Source organism: Styela clava, chromosome 3 (genome assembly GCF_964204865.1).
Source record: "Styela clava chromosome 3, kaStyClav1.hap1.2, whole genome shotgun sequence".
In the NCBI taxonomy this organism is placed as follows: domain Eukaryota; kingdom Metazoa; phylum Chordata; class Ascidiacea; order Stolidobranchia; family Styelidae; genus Styela; species Styela clava.
In genome coordinates, this window is record NC_135252.1 from 20,938,922 (window position 1) to 20,963,251 (window position 24,330).

Sequence of the window (24,330 nt, forward strand, 5' to 3'; positions counted from 1 at the left end):
AGGCGAAAATAAATATATCGATAAAATATTATACACCAAGTCACCAACGCTTATGAACCTGAAATTATTTCTAAAATTATAAAAGATTAGCATCTGTTGTTTTGCATATTTAAAAAAAAATGAAGTCCATAATGAATAACATTACGAATTGCAATTTGAATTGAATCTTTTGCACAGGCTCATGGTCACAATAATGGGTACTCCTGAAGTATGCGCCCAAGATGTCGCACAACCTGAACCATGACCTGGTACACAACCTGAGTTCAGGTTGTGCGCCATCTTGGTGCGCATACTTCAGGAGGGACCAATAATGACTCTGAAATAATCTATACCTGCACTCCCCTCGATGCTACCGTGGCGTTTCATTTTCTGCTCGCAGTAAAAATCACTTGAAAACTTTTGAATCTACCTTACTGTATGTCATACTTTGTTTCTGTTCAATTAACGGAAATTATTGTAAGTTTGATAATTTCTTACTCGGGATTTATTTAAATTGAGAGTTGGAATTATAATCCATCCTATTCCCCACGAATCGAACGAGACCAGAAAGTAAAAATTGGGCAATAGGAAAAGTGAAAATGAATATATCAATACAATACCAAAGACCAACCCTTATGAACCTGAAATTATTTCTAAAATTATACAGGGATTAGCATTTGTATGCACGTTTTAAGAATAAATGAATACCAAAACTGAATCGATCGTGACCAAAATAAAAATTTTGGGTGATAAGCAAAGGGAATACATCAATACCATGTTATACATCAACGATTATTGACTTGAAAGTATGTCTAAATTTATACAGAGATTAGCATTTGTTGCATATATTATAAAGAAATGAAGACAATAATGAATGACCATAGAAATTGCAATATGTTGTTCAAATTGAATCTTTTATACAGGCTTTGTTTTGTACATGAAATTATTCCAGAAATAGCATTTTTTTCATGTTTTTAGAGTAAATGAATACATACCATCTGGCAGCACGATATATATCGAAATATTCAAAAACTCTAAAGTTAATAAGGAAGCTCAAATCTCCGGAACACAAAATTTGACTGTAACTCATATGTGGAAATTCATTCGTCGCTCACTCTAAATAAGGCTTACGACAAGTTGCCAACACCGTTAACACACTAAATTTCATGCATTTTGGAATGATTGACTCAAACCTGAAAGTTACAATTTACAGAGTTATAATTATTCCACGCCAAGTAAACAAGGTATAACCGAAAAGGCAATTATTCGTCTATTCGAATCAATAACACTAATTGAACAACGCATTCCTGTATGACTTAAACTACAACTTAAAAATTTCAAGCATTTTGGGTGGATTCTGCTGCTGACAATTTGGGGCTCGTAACTAGAAGCTTCAGTTGAAAATTTTAATTTCAGTTTAAACTTTACAATGATCCGATTCAGTGGTCGACAATGTTTTTTAAATGAGGCCAAAAATGGATAGGGTTTTAATGCCCAACAATTTCGCTGGAAATTTTAAATTTAACTACGTAATAAAATTGTTATGGAACATTTAATTTTGTTTCGTTGAAATCAACGGAACGTATGATAGTTAGATATATGAACAAAAACTATTCGGCAAAAAAATTATATGTAATGTTAGATTTATAAAACTTTTTTGTGTATCCTTGCCCATAATTGAAGGGCCCACTAGAAAATTCTTGGTGGCCCACGCTTGGCCCGCGCCCACTGTTTGCCGAAAACTGATCTAATAGAAAGTAATGTCCAACGAGACAGCGCTCATTTCAAACAAGACTTTAAACAAGCTACCCAGAGTTCAAACATTTTAGTTGACCCTAGTCGACTAACTGGGATATTTAGAGAAGACTACACTCAGCACTGTATCAATGTCTATCTCGACAACACAGCGCATGAAACCGTCAATTCCACAGCTTTCTATATACATTAGTCATAAAAAATCAATTCAAATTTGAATATTTGTGCATCAGGTGCTTTCAGCTGGAAAATGTATAACATGTCCAACGAGTTTAAAGGGATAATTTATAAATCTGCGAGTTTGCATCGAGGTTTTATGCAATGTACATTAGCTGCAAGCTTATCGATGCTGAAAACCATACTCAGTCGGTCTCTGGGCTCGGAGGTTTTGCAAGGTTTTCGCCGGTTTTTGTACGTTTTTATCATTGGTTTTGGCCGTTTTCACTGTTTTTGTAGGTTTTTCGCAAATATTTTTGTGGTTTTCACTGTTTTTGTACGATTTTGACGGTTTTATGCACTGTACATAAATTGCTTAACGATGTTGAAAGCCACACAGAGTCGGTTTCTGCGATCGACGTTGGAGTTATTTACAGGTAGTAACCAGAATGCGTAAAAATTGAGAACTATATTTTGAAAAAAATTCAATAGTGAAATCGTTATCTCGAACATGAGAACGGAGTTAAATTTATTTGATCGCAAAGTGAGAATTCGGGGTCGAATCAACGACCGTTTAAAAGCAACAGGAGTGCTTTTTTGATCTAATCAATAAAAGTCTGGAATCAGCTTGGTCGGAAAAACGAAATTTTACATTATAATCGACCGAATCGTAAAGTCTGAGTGTACTTGCAGTCATTTTATGCTCAAAGAGTTTGAGACAAGCAATATTCTATCCCAGTGGCTCCCAAACATTTTAGAGTTGCGACCCACTATTTATTACCACAACTTATGGCGACCCATTTAACTTTTTATGACATAACACAGAACACAGCAATGGCTAATCATCGTAAAACCACCGTGTTTCCTTGAAAAATACGACCTGGCCTGAAAAAAGACCCAATTTGAATTTTAAAAATGATTTTAATTAAACCCTACTCTTAAAATAAATTTAAAATGTGTGGGAGAGAAAAGGTTCAATGACCTGAGGTAAGGTGAAGATCACACCACTATTCAAGATTGTGTGATGTCACAATCACGATTATGATATTTGTCACATGATTTTCGTATAGGAAATACAAAAAAAAATTAATTTATACTCTTTAATTGAATAGAATAGTCATGTTTATTCCAGCTACAGTATCCTTGCAGTATACGCATAAGGATCCACTAGCATAAAGGCATAGCGAAAAGATAGGAAGTTAGTCTCGCGCAACCCAACTCGAAAAACAATGGATGTCGGTTTTTATAAAATGTTTATTCAAAAATCTCGTGATTTTCAACAATGTAATTTTATTTTTGATAATTGAACTCAAAAGACATCTTCCAAAAAAAAACATAGTGTTATTCTTCAAAAGAAAATAAATCTAAATCTTGTTCAAATTTCGGGGAAACACGATAAGAAGTGCTGTACAGTGTACAAAAATGTTATGCGTTAAAACAAGCCACTCTTTGTGTAGCAAATTTTTGTTCCTTTGAGAAGATCGTAAAAAGGGAACTTTCACAGATAGAATTTAAATTAAATTTCTTTTGTTTTCTTTGAAGATTTACGTTTTCGAGTCGCCACCGATCCTAATAACCAGTATAATTAATCAAAGCTTTCTACATCTTTTCACGACCCACTAAGATTCCTTTTGCCACCCACCAGTGGGTCGCGACCCATAGTTTGGGAACCGCTGTTCTATTCTGAAATACTTGCATTTGCCAACCTACGTTTTCACGGATAGCATATCCTAAAAGGTTGCCTACCTAAAGCATATACTTCGGAGAACTGGTCACATTGGTTTAGAGTTAGACTTCAGTCTGGATATCTTACCCCTAATCCCAAACGACTCGAAAACCGATTTTGAACTGTAACTCTACTTCCAACCACGATCGTTACGGTTGCCTTCGTAAACAGATTATGGGAATTTGTCTACAAAATTGTCTGATCTCCTTCTGACAAAATATCAGTCGCATATATGTTATTTTTTGCCATTGTGTGTGACGTTGAAAATGGCGTATGTCGCATGCGTCAATGAATCGTACCGATACAACAGCTAGGTAATTCCAAACCCGATTAGGACTTTATGGGGTTTGGTATTCTTCAGAGGCGTAGTTACAGGTTGTTCAACATGTTATTGCGTTGGTACTAGAGTTGTACCGATGTAATGGTATCTCCAATATCGGCCAATTTCTCGGTATCGGTAGTATATCGGAATATTGGCGTTGTTAGTTGGTATTGGTATCGACGACAAAAGTGGTATCGGAACATCTCTAGTTGTAGTTGGTACTAGGAAAACGTTAAAAATACAAATTTAAAAAATTGTTAGCTAACACCCTATATTGCGAAATCTGATTATTACAGTAAAATCAATATCACAGTCATTTATCGCGCTTTACGTGGCATACCACTCAAATGTAAACGATAATTCCAAACAACAACACTAAAAAATTTTATTAACAATAGTAAATTCCATAAGTGAAACCTACTTAAACCATTTTAGGCAGTTATTGGACAACCTAAAACAAGTTTAAACAACATTGAGACAGAGAATAAACATAGTTACCAAACTCTCAACAGCTCTTCATTCCCATATATTAATATAACTGTATGTGACCCACGGGCCAGTGATGCGCCATCCATGCTAGAGATCCTTGTTTGAAAAAAGCCAGAAATAATTAACTGTCTATCGATATACTACGTGTGTACTGTTTTATTTTCTGCTACTGATCTGATTTTGATGTTTTGCTGCTTGTATCATATCTGCAATAAATCGCTATATTTGCTAAACAAACCTTTTGCCTCTCTCTTCCTTATATGATCGAGAATTCACAATCGACGAATTCAGCCTTAAAAAAAAAACTACTAAAAGTACTAACCTACAATTTTATTAAGACATCACGCTGACACAAAAATGCGCATAATTTTGAAATACCAATTCAAAAAAAAAAAAAAAAGTAGGCGGTCAATATGAAGGTAACTAATTTTGTTCGCCTACTTTAAATCAAGTTTTGTAAATGAACTGAGACCAATGAGGGGGATATTCACTTGGCTAACACAAATAGTCTCCGAAATCGAAACAGAATTAAAATGGCCTAACTCTAACCTAGAACTAGTATATAATATGCTACGGTAGTACCAAAATAAATTCAAGATAGCAACCCCAAAAAGAAAAACCATCATAAAAAACATTTAAAAAAAATTATTAAGCAACCCAAAATAGGCGCCAGCAACAAATTGTCAAGCAAGCAACTTAGTTTCTAGATTCACAGTCTTCCATGAAACAATCCCTACAGACTCACTTATCCAAAAGCAATCGACCATTTTGGTTTTCTAACCGCACGAACAAATTATTAAACGATACCGCGTTACCCTCATTGAATATTCATTTTTCGAACTAATTACATCACCGTCTTCTCCATGGAACAATCTGATTTGCATATATATTTCATTATAATTCCTTGTTAACGTAACACTTAATGTTGTTTTAATTTGGGTCGTGCGTAGGACGAAGAGGGAGAGAAACCGCCAATGAATAAACAATATACGGGGTGCTTGGACATTGCGTATTGAACTGCAATTCCATTCTCCTTTTTTACTTCGGATCCGTATGTGCCAGTTGCCACGAAGAATGCTTGGACGTATAATAATCGTATGGAGGTAATAAACGGTGCTATCACCTAACTATGATGTGGAGTGATATCGTGTGCTCCAATGTGCGGTAATACCAGAAATACTTAGCCCGATCCCAAATAGTTCATCCAACATTTGTTGCTTTGACTTTATTGCATTATCGCAGTAGTAATGAACATCGATGAGAAAGTTTATTCCAGTAATTACACACAACGTATATTACCGTATTATAAAGAAAATAAGAATAGCATAATCTCTTTCCACGAAATAGCAAGTTTATTTGCAATTCGCTGTTTGATCAAGTTTCACCTTTTTTGTTTGGAGAAGTTAGACTATGATCTAACGAAAGCTCACAAATATACTTGCTATTTCTAGGAAAGAGATTATGTTATTCATACTTTGAATAAAAAAAATAAGCAATCAAAAGACTTTGTCTTTGTGTTGTGAGTCGCATTTGTTTATTTTTTTATTCGGTGTTTCAAACTAACATGCAAAAGTGACTTTCAAGTCCAACCGTTTGGGCACATTTCTTCCTCCCTTCAAGGTAAACTACGCATAAAATACAAAGTACCCCCCCCCCCCTCTAAAGAAAATAAATGAATAAGTTCGCGGTATAATTCTTTCCCGACTGGGAAGCATTCGTCTGAAATTTTTTGGAATGGTCGCACAAAGCAACAACAAAGCGAAGTTAATTTGCCTGTTTCTTCAGTGTTCGAGCGGTAGTTGAGGATTTTATCGGACCCTGCTTGATTTGCCAACAGGAACTGTTTTCAGTCATTACCCCTTGTCAACCCCAAACTTGAGATATTGAAAAGGTTCATTCTCTATGTAATAGATGTTTCGCGATCCTTGACCCCAGAAAAATTTCACCTAATTTGCTCCATTATTGCGCATTTTTTGGGGGTTATTTTAAAAGTTTCACCACAAGTTGACGCTTACAAACTGGTTTTCATGTTTTATAGTCATCATTTCGATTCTTACTATTTAACTGCCTGCCGTGGATACTGTCAGGAGTGTCAGCTAATTATAACCTGGTCTAACGCATCTTCTCCGAACTAATTTTTAAGGAATGCAACTAAACGGAAACTTCTCGAATCATCAAATTACGATTTAGTTATAACTAATTCTCGCAAAGTGACCCCCGAAATCGTCCTTTCCATAATGACCCCCGAATTCGTCTCCAATTATTATCTTCTTTATTGTTCTAATCGATCGGTGTTATTATTGCATTGATTTAAATTATATCGGTCTCGTTACAATTTCAATTCTATTATGAAGTCAGTTCTCAATATCAAATAACCTGGTTTGTTTATTTTAATCAGTGCTTATTTAAGTTTATTTCACCTAATTTAATACATCTGTGGTGGCCTAGCCCTAACAAATTATATATGGTATCGATAAATTCAATTTCAAAACTTTATGAACGCTATGTATATTAATATAGAGGGTTATAAAAAAGGCTCTCGTGTACGCAAGTTATATAAACCCGACAAAAACCCGAGTCTCCTACATTGATATTGCCGTAACCAATTTTAATTAGTTTTGGGGGTCATATTATATTGGCATAAAGTTAATTATATTTACAAAGATTATTGTTCGGCCCAAGTATGAAAAACTCTCATTAATCATTTGAAAAGGGAAATTTACAAGTTTTATAAGTAATTTTTGATATTTTGTACCTCACCAAAAATACACCGCCAACAACGCTCAAAAAGAAAAAAAAATTAATAATTACCCAGATAGGGTTAAAGTGAGGGCTAGGAAGGCAGATTGCACTGGAAATTCTAATTTCCCCCAACTTGATAATATTAACTAATATTGTTAAAAGCCGGACGAGAGCTCTGTACAAAAGATCCGTAATTTTATGATATATGGCGTGTTCTCTGTACTCTGAAAATTTTTTTTGCGAAAAATAACGTCACTGAATATGACGTCATTCAATTGTGGAACCAAGTCGTGTATTGAAGTCAATGTCTACAACTTACACTTATTTATAAGCAACAAAAATTTGGGCTCAAGCAACAATGATGCAAAACAAATGCAGATCTTCTGTACAAGAAACGACGTCACTGTGAACAACTGCAACATGTACAAAGTTTCTTTGCGAGAAATGACGTCACTAAGTATGATGTCATTATATTCTAATTGCGAATCCCTGTGTGCACTATGCGTCTTATCATTTATTCTCGGACAGCAATGCTGCAAAACTAACTGCAAATTTAATGAGGATTCAAAACGCATTTTTCACGTATAACTTCGTCTAAAAGCTGTCTGGTCTTTGTAACGATCGAATCCTTGCAGACACTTAGCCAGGCAAGCAATCCACTTTATCGTTAATTAGGCCCACGCAGAAAAAGCCGGACAAAAAGACCTTGCTTGAATATCGATCCCACAAGAGAAAATTATTTACGTAATACATGTTAAAGTACTCAATTAATTATTTGCGAGCAAACATGGTATGAGAATTAAGTTGACAACAACAGTTAGGCAGTGGTGAAATTCAGGGTTTGCGCGAATGCATTCCTAATTATCGTGATAATAAGCGAACCTCGTTATTGTGTTAGTTAGCCATTGTTTTCTGATATGAGGGAACCCGTTCTTAGCGAGTTTGATAAAAAGAGAACGTTCTTAAACTTTTGAATCCCACTACTGGTTCGAACCTCGCTTTAAGCATCATCTTCCAGAGAGTTTGACAACCATTCTGGTTCTTTTAAAACCAGCTCAATTGTACTGATCTGATGCTTGCATAACGCTTTGTGTGAGGTAAAATAGCGCTTAATAAGGCCTCAGAAAAATATATTTGGTTGTATTGAGCACGTTGGGTGCAACTTTGATATGCGTATCATGGCATAAAGACATTCTCATAGAATTAAGTTTTTAGCCGGGACTCTAACTAAAATCACTGAGATCGCAGAGCGTTGATGATGAGCGTTGTTTTTTTATGTAACATTCACGTGAGAATATCGGAAAACGAATACCACCAACTGTCATCACCGGTGCCGATTTTTTCCCCATTTAGACATATAGGTGTCCATAAAGTCCTAAAAAAATTTGAAATTGCAAATGGAATTTATTGTTTTGACCCTCACAGATGTATCAAATGAGGTGAAAATACTTAAACAATTACTGATTAAAAAACAACAAACCCGGTTAAGATATATTGAGTACAGACTTCATAACAATATTAAAAGTTCGAAGACAAAAAATGCCGCGTTACAAAAGAATACCAGAAAATAAACTACCACACGCAAAATTCAATGACTCTGATTGAATTTCTTTTTAATATATATAGGTACATCTTATTAAACAAACTTATCGGTAATCCTGTTTGTATTTCCAGTTCGTTAACGTTTCCTGTTTTACATGATGACGCATGGCACCCAATAAAACCAGTTTGTTAACAAGGCTCTGTATAATCAGCCACTTACAAGCAAGGAACTACGGATTCTGAATAGATTTGAATCTGCTTGGTCTACCCAATCTATTATACCCATGGCTGAAGTAGTGACCATAGGAATTTAACCTAGAAGGTGACCGTACATTTGAACCCACGTACATTTGACGTACATATCCGCGGATTCAATCGATATGAGGGTGCTGAAATCCATGGGTTAGGGTTAGTATGGGTTCAAATATCCGCAAAACAAATAAATTTCTATAGGTGCAATAGTATGCAGGTGCAATTGTCGTGGGTTCAAATTACGGGTTCAAATGTCCAACCTAGAATCTTGTCGGTCTAACACTTTATTCACTAACCTGATAAAAGTTCAAACCAATGAGGTGTCTCTGATTTATTATTTAAATGTGTTATTTCCATTTCCTGGTATGGTCTCGGAATTCAAAAGATCCGTTTAATTTGCAAAGCAAAGCAGTCAGATTTCCCCAATAAACTACTACCGCTTATTTAAATAAAAACATGCACTCATTCTTCGAACCCGGATCTACGCTGTAACTTCGACGTAAACTAGCTTGATAACCAGCATTGGTTTCCTTTCTCCAGTAAAGTTATGTTCTTAACATTTTCAAATATTTTTTGTATTTGTATCGTTTATTATTTTGCTGACTGGAAAAATTGATTATAAACTTAATTCTAAATACAATACATAAATCGAATCAAGATTGGCGCATCGTGTTAATTGTTGGAATTCACTTTCTCGCTTATCGCTAATTACCTATGCTGGTTCGAATTCGGTGGAGGCTGGTTACATGCAAGAAATTGTCGTCACTGCTCAGAAAGAGGCGTAACAAACGTTGGTCGTTTGCGGCTCCTTGTGCTACCTATTCGTGCCCATGAAATATAGAATAATTGAATGGTTAACAATTACCGTGTGTGGGTTCGAATACAGCGTGGGCTGATTGTGGGCCAGAGCTTGTAATCTCCGAGCGGTTCTCATGATCGCTAGTTGGTTACGGCCCCCTCCTCCCCTACCCAATCACATGCATTTGAACGATTTTCCAATTTGCTATTCCCGTACCCATCTCGGACAGTCAACATGGCAAGATACCGATTTTCACAATATGACTAAACCATTCGTCGGATTTCTCTTTCCTTGGCAGAAATATATAAATTCTATATTAATTGTCTACTTTATTACTACCTAATATTATTCACACTTCTAAGTATATAGAGATAATATCTATATGGTGTTCCCGGTTGCAGAATCCCGACTATATTTTACAATTACAATTATAGATCAGAATTAATACCTTCTATGAAGAATTACTCATCTCCGCGTGACGAATTGCGAACGTTTTCTTATTATTCATCAATTTTTTCATTTGTTTTGATAAAAGCGTTTTATAACAACATTCATCACATTTGGATAGGTAACAGCTATATCTCGTTTGAGTTTAATCGATTTATATTTTTCGAGGCATAATGGGATTTCAAAGAAGTCATTCTCAACAAAGCGATGTAGTAATATTGATTGAATGGGTTATAAATTTAGATTTAATTGCCATTACTCAGCGAATTTAGTGCAGTGTGGACACGCACGCACAGTGCACACACATCATAATGTCATAGCTGACAACTTCAGATTCAGATATTTATTTTACATCGTACATATGAACAAAAAAAATAAAAATTCACAGCAAAAAACGTACAATGTGTCAACTGCAATGGACGAAGGGTCGTGAAAATACTAGCAAAGTCATCGAGCTAGCGACACCATTTGGTAGCAGAAGATGATATTGATGTCCAACAATTACGAAAGTATATTAGCATAAATAAATAAGACAGAATTTGGGAAGTAAAATTCAAGAGAAAACGGGGAAAAACTGACAAAATATGTAAATTTTGAACTCTATCGTCAATTCCTCACATTCTACGTTTAAGATCAAGAGCAGTTGTATAATGATTTTTATAAAAAATGAAAAATGACCTGTTTTGTAATGCTCATTTCGTTTCTTTTGTCACTATTTTTAATTCAGTCTGGCGACGTCATCTTTGTTGAAGGAGAAATCTAACCATCGGCCTACCATAAGTTGATGATCCCTTACTGGTGCATCTTTTTTAAATACCAATTCGGGCGACAATGGCTGGGCTCATTGGTTAAAGTTTGACATGGCAATAGATTGTTAGCTACGTATGCCTCCAGCATATTATTTTATTACTTACATTCTGCATTTGAAAACATTCCAACTTTCTAACACACGTGTTGGTAAACTATTAAACCGCTCAAGAAGGAAAAAGTTTGTCGATAATGAACCGCCGACCAGCCATCCCACTTTTCAGGAATCACTGAAAGTTTAAACCGTACCCGTATTCCAACTACTGAAACTGGAAAAAGAGCTCTAAAGGCTCAGCTCAAAACACAACTACAAATCCACCACGTGGACGGCCAATGTTGAAGCGGGATTAGTACTCGGCGTTTCGTAGAATACCATAACCATAGTTCCTGGATGGAAATACTTCACAGTGATTCCCATCTTGCCATTCTTAGATAAGGCCAATCCTAATTGCTAGTTTCACCTATGCCTATTTTGTTCTGATTTTCCACAATGAAGATGAAATAGAATGTAAGGTCGGTGTTCTTTTTCAATAACCTAATTTCGATCGATTTGGAATTCAATATAGAATAATATTTAAAGCAACAGTGCAAGACAGAACAATAATTATATTATAAATACCAAATACGACACAAATATAGCCTACTAATCATTAATTGTAAGGTTTGTGGATTGCTAATAAGAAGACAGAAGCAAAATATTTTGATTTCAGTAAGATCAAGAATATAAAAAGGTAACCCAAGAATATGCTCGCCATCATGGAGACAAAAGAATAAGGGTTGATGGTAACTGAAAGAAGCAAAATATTTTGATTTTAGTAAGATCAAGAATATAAAAAGGTAACCCAAGACTATGCTCGCCACCGTGGAGACAAAAGAATCAGGGTTGATGGTAACTGAAAGAAGCAAAATATTTTGATTTTAGTGAGTTCAGGAATATAAAAAAGGTAACCCAAGACTATGCTCGCCACCATGGAGACAAAAGAAAAAGGGCTGATGGTAATTGAAATTTCGATGATACAGTACATAGGTTAATTTTCCTACCAATCTTTGCAATTAATTTAGGACTAGATGGATTTCAATTGCTGATGATATTTATCGTAATGTATTTTGTAGACTGGAACTTTTCCGGACTCGCGAAATATTTTATCATTTCGATTTGCTTTATACAGATCCATAGCGCCTACGTTGGTATCGTCAATAAAGTTGTTGTTATTTATGAAACCCGAGTTATATGAAAAAAAGTAAATTTAAAATTTTACATAAAATAGGATTTTCCCTCGATATATGAATAAATATAAATAGTATGCTCGATAAATTCCGGATTGCCCGGAGAAAATATGTCTACGCAAGTGCGGACCGCGTGCTTCATTCCCGGAATCGGACGACGAGAGCCTGTTATGAGGGTTGTTTTGTCAATTTAAGGAGAAAATGGGGAAAGTGCGTGTGGAAGCCGAGTTAGCGGGGCCTTCCAAAAAGAAACGGAAGTCTAAGCCAGCTGGACTGAAACAGAATGGACATAAGAGCAAAGGATCGGTAAGTTGTGTTATATATCAATTATTTTGTTCCAAAGGTAGCGTACCGGTACCACAACTTACCGGTAGCTGATACCTACACCAGTACACCGGAATGCACTTGGCGATTTTTGCCACGTGTTCGTCACAGCAGTCAGAAGCAGAGGCCAGAGGGTCTGTCACTGACCGACCCACATACCTGTACCCTGTTTACTGGTACCGGTATCCTCTACATTAGTTTTATAAGTTTTTTTGCTGCTGTGAGATGCTATTCTTTTCAAGTCTTGGTGATTGTGTGTATAGGTGCCTCAATTAGTTTTAATTCTTTTGGGTGAGCGAACACGTACAAACGGTACCTTTCCATCTAAAATCTGTACGCTTCAAACCTTATTTGAGGTTTTGTTTGCTCTCCTGATTCTATACGGTAATCAGTTTTATTTATTTTGTTTATATCAATTATTTTATTGTCTATTACCTGTATTATGCTGATTACCAGTACTGGATTACAGGATTATGAAGTCAAAATAAAATTATACTTCTATATACTTATTCCTGATTCTTGAGACAATTTACGGTATATATGTATTTACATAGCAGAATAGTGAACACGTTACAGCACTAAGTAATCAGCTGTGTGACCAAATGCATGTTCCAAATTAACTCAAGTTTCATATTTTTTTTGAAACAGCAACGAAATCTATCACAACCTTTCAATGGGTATCCACCATATCACAATTTAATCGGAGATGTTTCTTCTGAACTCGTGTGCATTTCACCGGGCGAATCTAATAATCTGAAATTGGGATTCGGGGATGATATTGCGCCGATATATTACCAGTATTTGTCTCCTTCGGGGAAATTGATACCAGAATCTGCGGAAACTGTAATTGAAGAATGGCCAGAGCTGGACTTGGAAGATGAAAGTTGGTTCACTGTTATGATTTATTTATATATAGCCGAAGCTACCAGAAAGTTTAGTGCCTCTAACCAAGTGTGCTAACCATCTATTTATTTCAGATTTAAAGTTTTGTATTACTCTTTACAAAAAATACATTCTTATCAACTTATAATTTTTTTTTAATTCTATTTCTAAAATTAATTTGAAACCCTCATATCATAGTTTTAATTCTCGTTTTTGCAAATCTGTATTTCGCCAGATGAGGTAGTTGTCCCCTCAAAAATCTTTAATCAATGATTATGGTGCTGTAGTGAATATATAATGTCGCTCGACATTTTACTCCAAATGCTTCCAAGTAAAAAATGAGGAATTGAATTACTGTATAATATAAAGCTTATATTCCCAATACAATGGTTCAGATACACGCTTCTGTGAGGTACCTGTGGGCTACGCGCCTACGCCTAACCTAATATAACTAATTGCCAATCAATTTGAACATTCAACTGGTTTTGGATGTCCTTGTTTCATCTTATTTTCATGTTTTTATCAGCAGAAATTGAAGAAGTTGACATTGAGTCTGATTCAAACGAAAAGCCTAGAAAACCTCATCACTCTGGACCTATACAAGAAACATATCAACATAATAGAAGGTTACGACAGAAAACATTCTCTAGGAGAAAAAATACTGTGCTTAACCAGGTAACGTTGAAAATCAGTCATACAGTAACTACAAATGTTCATACATATTCACGAGTTTGATGATTAGTGTATTATTTACGAGTTTGATGATTAGTGTATTTTGGGCGCTCCAGAAGTGAGTGTACCAACATGGAGGTACCGGTAAATAATTTTGTTCGCCTACTTTACATCAAGTTGTGTAAAGGGACTGAAGTCTATGGGCAGGGGGTATATTTGCTCGGCTAACACGAAGTCCCGAACTCGAAATAAGACTAAAATAATGAAATTCTGAATAAAATGGTATACCCCGAACCGTATTATGCTACTGTTTATGTTGCGTTGAGTCCTGTGATTGATGTTGATAAGAGATAATTATGTGTTAGAACATTGTTACCCGCTCTCATTGTTGCAGGGTATTTCATGCAATTTCCTCAACTCCTTCGGCCAGGTCCTGTACAGCCGTCCACTGAAATATGTAAATCTTTACTAACAGTCTTTGGAAGCGCCAGACACTTCTTGTCATTGCCTACCAATTTATTTTACTCTGGGTGGAATGCCTAGCTCAAAACATAACTACAAATCCGTCACATGGACGGCCAATATTGAATTGAGGATTAGTAGGCCTACTCGACATTTTGTAAAAAACCATATCCCTAGTTTCTGGATCAAAATCGAGTTCACAGTGAACCCCATCTTGCCTTTCTTACGCTAATCCCATATTGCTAGTCTCTGGAAAAATATCGCTTATCTTGTTCTCATTTTTTCACATTGGCCATTAAATAGAATGTAGAATGTAAAAATTTCAACCAATTGTATCTTTCTAACGTGTGATGCCAACACAGTGCTATTAACCATTAGGCCAACGGTCGGCGAAGTTTTTTAAGCGAGGCCCAAATATTGAAATGGGAAAAGTTGCAAGGCCTAATAACAAATTTGATATGTCTTGATTCTGTTGCATCTGGACATCAAAAGAGCTTGTTCACTCACCCTGATATTGTTGTTGCAGATAACAGAATGATCATTTGATATATGAACAAAAAAAAGTTGGCAAAAAATTTATATATTATGTTGGATTTAGGAAACTTTTTCTGTGTATCACTGCTTACAACTGAAATTTATTGGAGGCTCACTAAAAAATGCTTGGCGACTCACAGTTTGCAGACTACTGCGTTAGGCCATAGCGACCACAGAATGAATAAATTCAATTAAATTAGAATCAATTTGATTATTCGACTCTCATGTTCGGAAAATTCGCTGTGAGAAATCTCGCCACATAAAATTTTGCCACATAGGAAAAATCGCAAGAGCATTTTGCTGTAAAGAAAGTATTTGCGATCAAAACAGTTAGGGTCAGGGTATGTTCCTAATAAATAGTGAGTATGTGGCGAAGTTTCTTATGGCAAGATTTCCTATGGCGAAATATGATATATGAACAAAAAACAGTTTGTTGGATTTGTGTAACTTTTTGAATTGAATTAGGATTTATTAAGGGCCCACTAGAAAATACTTAGGGACCAACAGTTTGCCAATCACTGCTTTAGGCTATTGCGGCCACAGAATGAATAAATTCAACTAAATTAGAATCAATGTGAATACTCAATTCTGTTTTAATATTTCTTTATTAATTCATATTCACAGGCTAAACGTTTAGCAGTGATAACAAATGCAGAAGTGTCTGTCTACATTAAAAGTGATACTGGAAGATACTTCAAGTACGAATCACATCTGAAAGAAAAGAGACATGTTCAGATACAATGCACTGATATCTCCACGTTAATCTATAAACAACAGCAAAGAAAAGAGAAAAGACACGTCAAAATACAATTTGGAGAAAGCTTTGTGAATAAGGAAACGCAATTAAGCGAGGAGCCAGTTCAGGAACGATTTCTAGAGATAACCGACTAAGTTGAGAATTTTTGATGCCTTTTGATGGTTCTCAAACTTTTTAAGCGCGCCCCCTTTTTAGGGTTTGTCAAGTCCCGTGCCCCAACTCAAGAACCAGCTAACAATAACCTACAAATAACAGATAGTGAAGCGAAAGTATGTTTTATTCAGAAACTTGTTGAAAATACGTGTACATAATAATCTAACAAATATTTTGATTTTTAATAAGCTCAACGCTCACTTAAACAAATGGTTACTCCCGAAGTATGTGAACCATGGGTTAGGCCATAGTTTTAGGTACAAATACTACTGGAGTCACTTGGCTAGTCCCCTAATTCGTAATAGAACTAAAATATGGAAAATTGGAATAAAATTATGACTCAACCCTAACCTGGTACACATACTACGTTCCGGTGTCCGTTATCTTGGTTCACATACTTCAAGAGTACTAAAAATTGTCTTCGATCCACTGTTTGAGAAAAATATTTGGTACAATGTAATTATGGATGCTCATATCTAAATATTTGTGTTTTGCGAAATTTTGGGATATTTTGAATAATATAAATAAATTGATAATTTTTCACTGAAATATTGTGATATATGGTTTTGGATGTAGAATTTAGTATAAAATTTAACCATGTGCCTTATGAGTTGGTGCGCCAGATGTTCGGATCATGTATTGCTTTATTGCCACTTGAAATCAGTACTGGTATGCTTTGAAAGTCACTGTGTCTTATAGTATGATGTGCCTATGTGTGAATAAGACCCAAATTAAGCAATTTATTGACAATGTTAAGATAAATCAAATTTTTATTCAAAAGAAGGAACTGTACTACTTGTCTGGGCCACTATTGTTTATAGATACAATATTTTTGTGCTATCGATTGGGTTTTTTCGAGACTAACTACTACTCAGTCTTCTAATATTTTTGGTTTAGAAATGCATGCCCAATTTATTTCGCCTTGGGTGAGGATGGAATTCGATGTTAAAACTGTGATTATTCCAACATTCTGTAAATAAGAACTCTCTTGTGTTTCATAACATCTACTGCTAGTTCAGAAGAAATCCGTAATATCTAAAATACGGTATTGCTTACTTTGTTTATAGTCCGTTGTTGCACAGTAATGACACAGTTTCAATGTATTTTTGTTGGGTGCAGAGGCTGGAGAGTATTATCCATTTGTCTTTGTCAATTTTCATTCTTTTATTCAATATCATGAATTTCACGTAATAGCTTTGACAGTTTGATGGCCTTGCGTTAAAACGCTAGATCAGACTTAACTGTGTAGTGTGTATTATTAACACCGTAAAAAAATTGTTTTGTTTTTGTTGATTTTTATTAATAACAGTTAAGTTTACAATGTATTTGTAATATTATAGTATATTTGTATTTGTAAAAATTGGATTCCTTCTTTCAAAAACAAGTATTCCAATTCAATGTTTCACAGGCTCTATTTCCTAGCGGTCAAAACGGTTTACCTAACTGTGTATTGCTAACGTTATATAATATATCTTTCGTTTCGATTTTGTTTTCTATTTTGTTTCCCAAAATTTGTGGAGATGGGGAATGAAAATGTTTTAAGTCTTCTCACTCACCTGTCAAAGAAGTATGTTTCATTTTTCACTTTGACCAAGCCAACGCCGCTATAATTATTATTAATTAATAATTAACCGCTCACAGTAATGACTGGACTGTTTCATATGCTTTTTGTTGATCAATAAAATGCCAGGCATGTGTAGAGTGTATTTATTGGGATTTTTTTCGCAATTTTATTCCTTTATTGGAAATCGTTATTTAATTTTACTTCCAGTAAAATTTTTCTTCACGACTCGAAAATTGGTAATTTGTAGAAGACAAACATTTAAAACTTTTTCTGAAATAGTTTGAATTAAAATTTATTTATATCATTCACTTAACCCACCCATGGCTGCATTGTTAGTTTATTTCTCTTGTATATGTTTACTTTATTTCAACCTTTCTTCTTTCTGCTATATTTCTAGTTCAGATCTAGAATTTAGTCTTAATTCACGTTATTGTGCCTGATGCCTCAAGGTAAACTCAAAACAAAAGTGAAAATACCAAAAGCTTCACAGAAGAAAGTAAATCATAAAAAGAATAAAGGACCAAAGAAGGGAGGTGAGGATTTTACTTGTACAATGTCAGGCAACAGGTGGCCCTTTGTCCCCAACCCGGCCCGCCAAGAGATTTATTGTGGGCCTTGTCAACACTCAGGTTTTCCCCATCAAGCATAAAATCCTGACCCGACAGTTTATGTTTGAAGAGGCGCACACCTTGGGTAAAAATACATGTTCTTTGCTCTTGTCGCTGCGTTAAATCTTTCGCAGTTTTGCCTGGTGCTTTTCTAACTGGTAGGCGAAGTTATACCGGATTATATCCTCCTGCCTTTCCTGCGGCGCTCTGGTTGAAAAATATATACAGATTTGAATCTTATTCAGTGTTTTATTGAATCACTGCACATTATCTTGTTGAATTTGTGTGTTTTTTTTTATTTGAGCAATTTTTATTTAAAAAGGGAACTATAACGATTTTACTGTTTTTCAGGAAGAGTGATAAAACCTAAAAAAGCAAGGGCAATCCAATCTGCTCAGCTTAAAAAGGTACGATGTTTAGTGTGAATTAAAAGCTACAACACATATAACTTTCAGTGTAGTATTTCATTATAATTCATAATGCTATTTCAACACTCAATTAGTACAGTTTCAGTAACTTTGTAAAATTTGGCTCAACCTATAACTTTACTGAGCCCGGGTATCTTTTGATACTTGTTTGGTACCAGTAGACTGACCACCAGATCGCTGAGATGAGATCACAGGCCCGCCCGACTTGAGTAATATTCAATTTTGATGACGTCATTACACAAAACTTAAAAGTCCAAAGCGAACCCCATAGAAATTTTTGAAATAAATGGAAGTAATAGCCTTCCATCGAAAACAACAGTTTTTAACCACTAAAAATTTCAAAGCAATAGGTCCGATAGAGGTAGATAAATTTATTTATTTACGAACCAAAAGAAATGTAAATGTGAAGGCGTGCAAGCCGTGCATTGATACATACAAATAAATGGACGCTGTTTTGTGGTAAAGACTGGAGGGAGCGATATGGTAGTGATATTTTACAACTACAATAAATACAACAAGACGAAAAATACTAACAATAATAACAAAACGATCTAAAGATCCACTTTGTATTCAATAATTTGTCTTTGACCAACTTATGAACTTACAGCATTATTTTTTGGTTTGTGGCTTATTTTGTGGAATTGCTTGGCTGTTACCCTAACAGTGTTGTCTCGAATGGTTTCAAGTTGTGTGACATTCCTAATTTCAATTCTCAGGGTCTTCAAGTTGAAATTAATAAGAAAATAGAAAAGGAGATTGTCTTACAAGCAGGTAAGAACAGCAAACTCACATTGGTTGGATCTAGTGAGACTTCTTCTACATCCAAGACTTCATAAAAGGTATGTAAATTAGGGAAGAGGCGAAATGTGGAATTCAATCACCTTTTGACCTGGTGTGCTATATTCAGTCTGTGCCATACTTGTTTCTAATTATTCACACTGACATTTTGCCTAATTTTGTCTTTGGTGTTCTTACATAATGTCCAAAAAATTTCCCCTGACTTTATAGTAGTGAAATTTAAAACACTTTTATTGTATGATAAATGGGAACCACAAGCATATTCCGCTACAAGAACTATTACCGTAATGAACAAATAAAATTATTAATTGGTATTACCATGAAATCATCCAAAAACTTTTGGACATCCTTATATTGCAACTATGGTATGCTATCCACTGAATAGAAGGTCCAACTGCCATTTTGTACGTCATTTAATTTTTATATTTTGTTTATTGTGCTCGTTTGCCTGAGTGGATAAAAAAGCTATTTGAAGGATTACTTCTAAAGAGAACTTTTGTCTGTCATTTCAGTATAGGTACTTGAATAGTTTGGCTCGATTTTTGCCGTATGAAGAAGGGTGCTTCAGAAGTGTGTGTAGCCTACCAATATTGTGTGGCTAACACAGACAGTCACAGAACTCCAAATAGAAATAAAATGAGGAATTTCGAATCAAATTATCCTATCTATTTATCCCTTACCTGTCACACACACTACGGTAGTACCTGAAGAAGACCATTTTTCTGTGCTAATATAGTAAACTATGACTCTTTCCTCTTACAGATGGCAGACCCAAAGAAGCCTCGTCCTGAAGATGAAAGTAGTGATGAAGAATGTATAGTAGAAGATATGGGATCAGATGAGGAGCAAGAGGGAGATGAAAATATGGAAATTAATGAAGAAATTCAAGTCGATTTTGAAGGTGGGGCTTTTAAGGGTTAGATCTGACATTGGCAAACACTACAGATCGCAGGCCAAATCTGGCCTGCCTGATGATGCCATAAACTTCTGCATTCAAACAATTATGCATGCACTATGTAGTTGTTGTTATTGAAATCCCAAATCTGTTTTGACAATTGCCACAACCAAACTAAAAACCAAATCTTGTTTTACTAAAAAATTAGCTCAAGGAATTTGTTGAGATTGTGTTTAAATTTAGTTAGGGTTACGCGTTTGGAACACTGTAAATTTAATGTTCATAATATAATATAACTTTTCATGTCACACTTACATGGCCCGCCAGTCTAAATAGGCAAAATTTTTGGCCTCCTGGTTCAAAAACCCCGCTCAACCTGGGTTATATCAGTGTTTCAAAATGTTAATGTCAGTCACAAGATAATCAAAATGTTAGTCACGAGATAATAGAGAGCATAATTTTTTATCTGGCCATGTTTGAAACTTGAACTGATAAAATTTGCTTGAATATAATTCATTTAGTGTGATTGATAAATATTGAGAGAGCAATGCAATTGGACATTCAGCCATTTTTCTACTGTCCTCTCTGGAATAAATATACAAAAATCTAATCGCACCTCTTCAACCCATAATTTTGTGTCCTTTCAAATGGTGCAACTTTGTGTTGTACCTTTCGATAAATGCCAGTCTCTCCTGGTTGGAAATAAACTGTTGTGACAGTTTATTTATTGAAACCAAAATTATGGCTTTAAGAAACTAAAAACGCATTTTAACCTAACACACGAGAACATGCAACATAATCACTTAATCGGTCCACCGTCTGATACTCGTAACAGTTCATAATTAACGCAATTTGGCCGATACAGTCCATTGTCGCTTGGAGATAATTAGTGATTACAACACAAGGAATGATATTGTAATAATGGCAGAATATAAACAACGGATTCCAACGTTTAGCACACTACAACAAGATTAATTAAACTTTTTTTTTAGGTTTCAGCATAACTGACAGTGACTTTCATGGAATTCGTCAAATGCTTCATCAATTATTCCCAAAAGATAATGTTGATATCAGCGAGATTGCTAATATACTTATTGGACAGAATTTTATCGGAACATTACTGAAACAGAGTGAAGTAAGTCAGTTTTTTCTTTGAGATAATTAGTCCAAAACAGGGTCATGTGTTCACACACATCTCAGAATTAAAGGAGAATAATTGTGACTTTGTGAACCTGCCTAACCCAGTGTATAGTAAATTAGATGATGCGAAATCAGTTGGCGCATTATGATGAGGGTTAGGAATACTCTTGTCATCACGTATGCTTGAGGGTATGAATCCTGCATTGTAGGAAAATTATAGGTGGTTGCTGGACTCCTCATCAACGTGGAGTGGTTCATGTAACAGCTGGTCATGGTTTCCTCCACCAAGACCATGCGTATGAAATCTAACAACTTGCTAACTATTCTTACACCTGACATGGACTGGTAACCGGACGAGAAGCCGTCACCGCCGTATGGTTCGTTATAAGATTAAGCTGTATGCTGTATCATCAGCTTTCTTCTCACCTGGGACAAAAATGAAAACCTTATACATTTACAGTTTGAAGAAGATGAAAGTGACGATGGCGATGATAATGATCAAGTATTTGGGGTTACAAGTTGTTTAAGTTTGAATGGAATGCATGAACAGAACGATGCGATCAAGCAACTACTCAAAATATTGGCTTTGAATTGTGAGAAATTCGAAACTGAGGAATCTTGCAAAGAGAAGTTTAAAATGGTAAGGATGTCAATGTGTTGACAACTCGAGTTACTTTTTTATTTTGAATATTTTTTATGCAATGCTTATGATGCCTTAAGTGGTGGGCGAACTTTATGAACTACTGAGCCAAATATTTACATTTCCAATAACGTGCGAGCCGCATTAATTTCAGTTTATAAAAAATCCCCACATTGAACATACTATTACACTAATTATACTAAATGAATGCTGTAAAACAGCCATTGTTATGACATACATCTGCAGATAATAAACTCGTGAGCACTTTGTTTTTATGCATTGAAAATGAGTACGTTTGGGGGCCACAAAAAATGTGTGTGCGCCGTATTTTGCCGACCCCTGGATAAAAAGAGTTTTGCAGAAAACCTTATCCATACTATAAAATGTTGTATTTTCAGAAAATTACCATCACACTCAACTCAAATTAATATATTTCTTTATAGATATTGGAATCAAATAAAGAAGATGGTTGTGTTGGTTGGATCATTAATGAGAGGTTTATCAACATTCCACCTCAGGTATGACTTATGACAAGTTTTGCTTCAGAAGAGGTTTAGGTGCTGGCCCATCGTTGTCACGCATAAAATTAAAAAATAGTCGTAAAAAAAACATGAAAAAAAAAAAAAAAATTAAAAATCAAAACGAAAATAAAATAAAAACGGAATAAGAAAAAGCAAAAAAAAAATTTGAAAAAAAAATGTGAATAAAAAGAAAATAAAGATTACCTTCTACACGTAAAAACAAATTTCTCGAATTTTCGTATTCAATTTTATATTCTCTTATCATTATTTTAAATATATATATGACTACTAGTTGAACTTGTATCATGGAGAATTGATAGAACATTTGCATATTAAATTTATTGAATATTGCTCAAGAAAATCAGTAATAAGTTAGAAACCCAGGGAACACCGTTTGTACGCGTAGGATTATGCCTGACAGCATTGGTCCCAAGACGAAGCAAATTTTCTCAAAATAAAAACATGTGACAACGAGGCGGCCCATCGTTGTCAACCTTTTTATTTTATTTTTATTTACATTTTTCTTTTTTTAATTTTTTTTTTGCTTTTTTCTATTCTGTTTTTATTTTTCATTTTTATGTTTTTTCACAGCTATTTTTTTATTTTACTTTTATTTCAAGTTTTTTATTTTATTTTTTATTTTCAATTTTACACGTGACAACGATGGGCCACCATAGAGGTTTCTCAACCCTCTATTCACCCATTGACAAATATCAAAAGAACCTTTTACTCCCGTGTTCTGTAAGTATAAGTGGTTGAACCTGATAGCAATAAATATTTAAATCAGTGGTTCTCAACTTTTATTTTATCGCAAACGTCAAAATATGCTCTCTTAATGACTGTGTCTACTCTTGTGTGCGGTAACATAAGTAGGAAAATAGGGCGCCAGGCTAGACATCCTTTCCCCAAAGTAGGATCATGATAACATCAATTGCGCAGAAGAGTATATTTCAATCAACAGACAGATTTAATCATTTGCTTTTGCAGGTCAAATTTTTGAAGTGAATTTTTGTCATCTGGGGTCTGGAGTAACAGGTTCTTTTGATAATTATTACTTTTTATTTTATTGTTCCTAGGTCTCGCTCCCGATGTTTGAAAAGTTGCAGACTGAGTTAGTGGAAGCCAGAAGTAATAAGAAACACAAAAACTGTTATGAATTCACCCACTATATCATGATATGTAAAACATACTGCCCCCTCACACCCGAGGGTAAAAAATTCGACTCTTCTAAACTCCAATTTATCAATTCCGAGGAAGAGTTGTTTTTTGAGGAGGCCGATGTTCATTTTACGTATACACCAGTGGGCGCTGCTGCTTTATTATCCGGCAAGTGGGAGGAGGACTCGGCTGAAATGCAATCATGCAGAACTGTTTTACTAGTTACGAAAGATCGTATCCCAAATGTGATGGCTAAATTACAACAGCATTTAACATTGCCAGTTGCTCAATAAAAGGTGTCTTGGGTATTTCGTTGTTGTTTGTATATGGAAGGGTAAACTATTTCTTAATGTAAAAGGGTATGGCTCTACATAGGTTTAAGTTGCGGCACCATATCGGTAACTGACTGGTATCCTTCCCCCCCCATCACTAAGTTTTGAAGGTAGCACTGTTTTTATTGTCTATTTAACAAATAAAAATTGGAACAGAACCCCTGATAACGACCAAGTATTTGGGATCACAAGTTGTTTGAATGGAGTGCACGAACAGAG

At 35.1% G+C, this 24,330-nt stretch overlaps 3 protein-coding genes across 4 annotated transcripts in view; all 3 read left to right on the forward strand.

The window, feature by feature from the left end:
* LOC120343543 (uncharacterized) overlaps positions 1-24,330 on the forward strand; it is a 218,506-nt gene that overhangs the window by 178,792 nt on the left and 15,384 nt on the right. The gene's annotated exons all lie outside the window — the stretch shown is intronic.
* LOC144411649 (uncharacterized) lies at positions 12,363-17,988 on the forward strand. Of its 2 annotated transcripts, none has more exons than XM_078111288.1 (4): positions 12,363-12,549; positions 13,216-13,450; positions 13,979-14,124; positions 15,742-17,988. In XM_078111288.1, the coding sequence occupies exons 1-4, from the start codon at positions 12,445-12,447 to the stop codon at positions 16,006-16,008; spliced, it is 753 nt and encodes a 250-aa protein (XP_077967414.1). In that variant the 5' UTR covers positions 12,363-12,444; the 3' UTR covers positions 16,009-17,988. The 2 variants fall into 2 exon arrangements, with proteins under 2 accessions (XP_077967414.1, XP_077967413.1); XM_078111287.1 differs by having other exon boundaries at positions 12,364-12,549; positions 13,976-14,124.
* LOC120343540 (BRCA2 and CDKN1A-interacting protein-like) lies at positions 17,987-24,087 on the forward strand. The gene is made up of 8 exons (XM_039412748.2): positions 17,987-18,124; positions 18,551-18,606; positions 19,344-19,466; positions 20,188-20,326; positions 21,313-21,455; positions 21,921-22,100; positions 22,544-22,618; positions 23,698-24,087. Exons 4-8 carry the CDS (start codon positions 20,188-20,190, stop codon positions 24,070-24,072), a joined length of 912 nt encoding a protein of 303 aa, XP_039268682.1. The 5' UTR covers positions 17,987-18,124; positions 18,551-18,606; positions 19,344-19,466; the 3' UTR covers positions 24,073-24,087.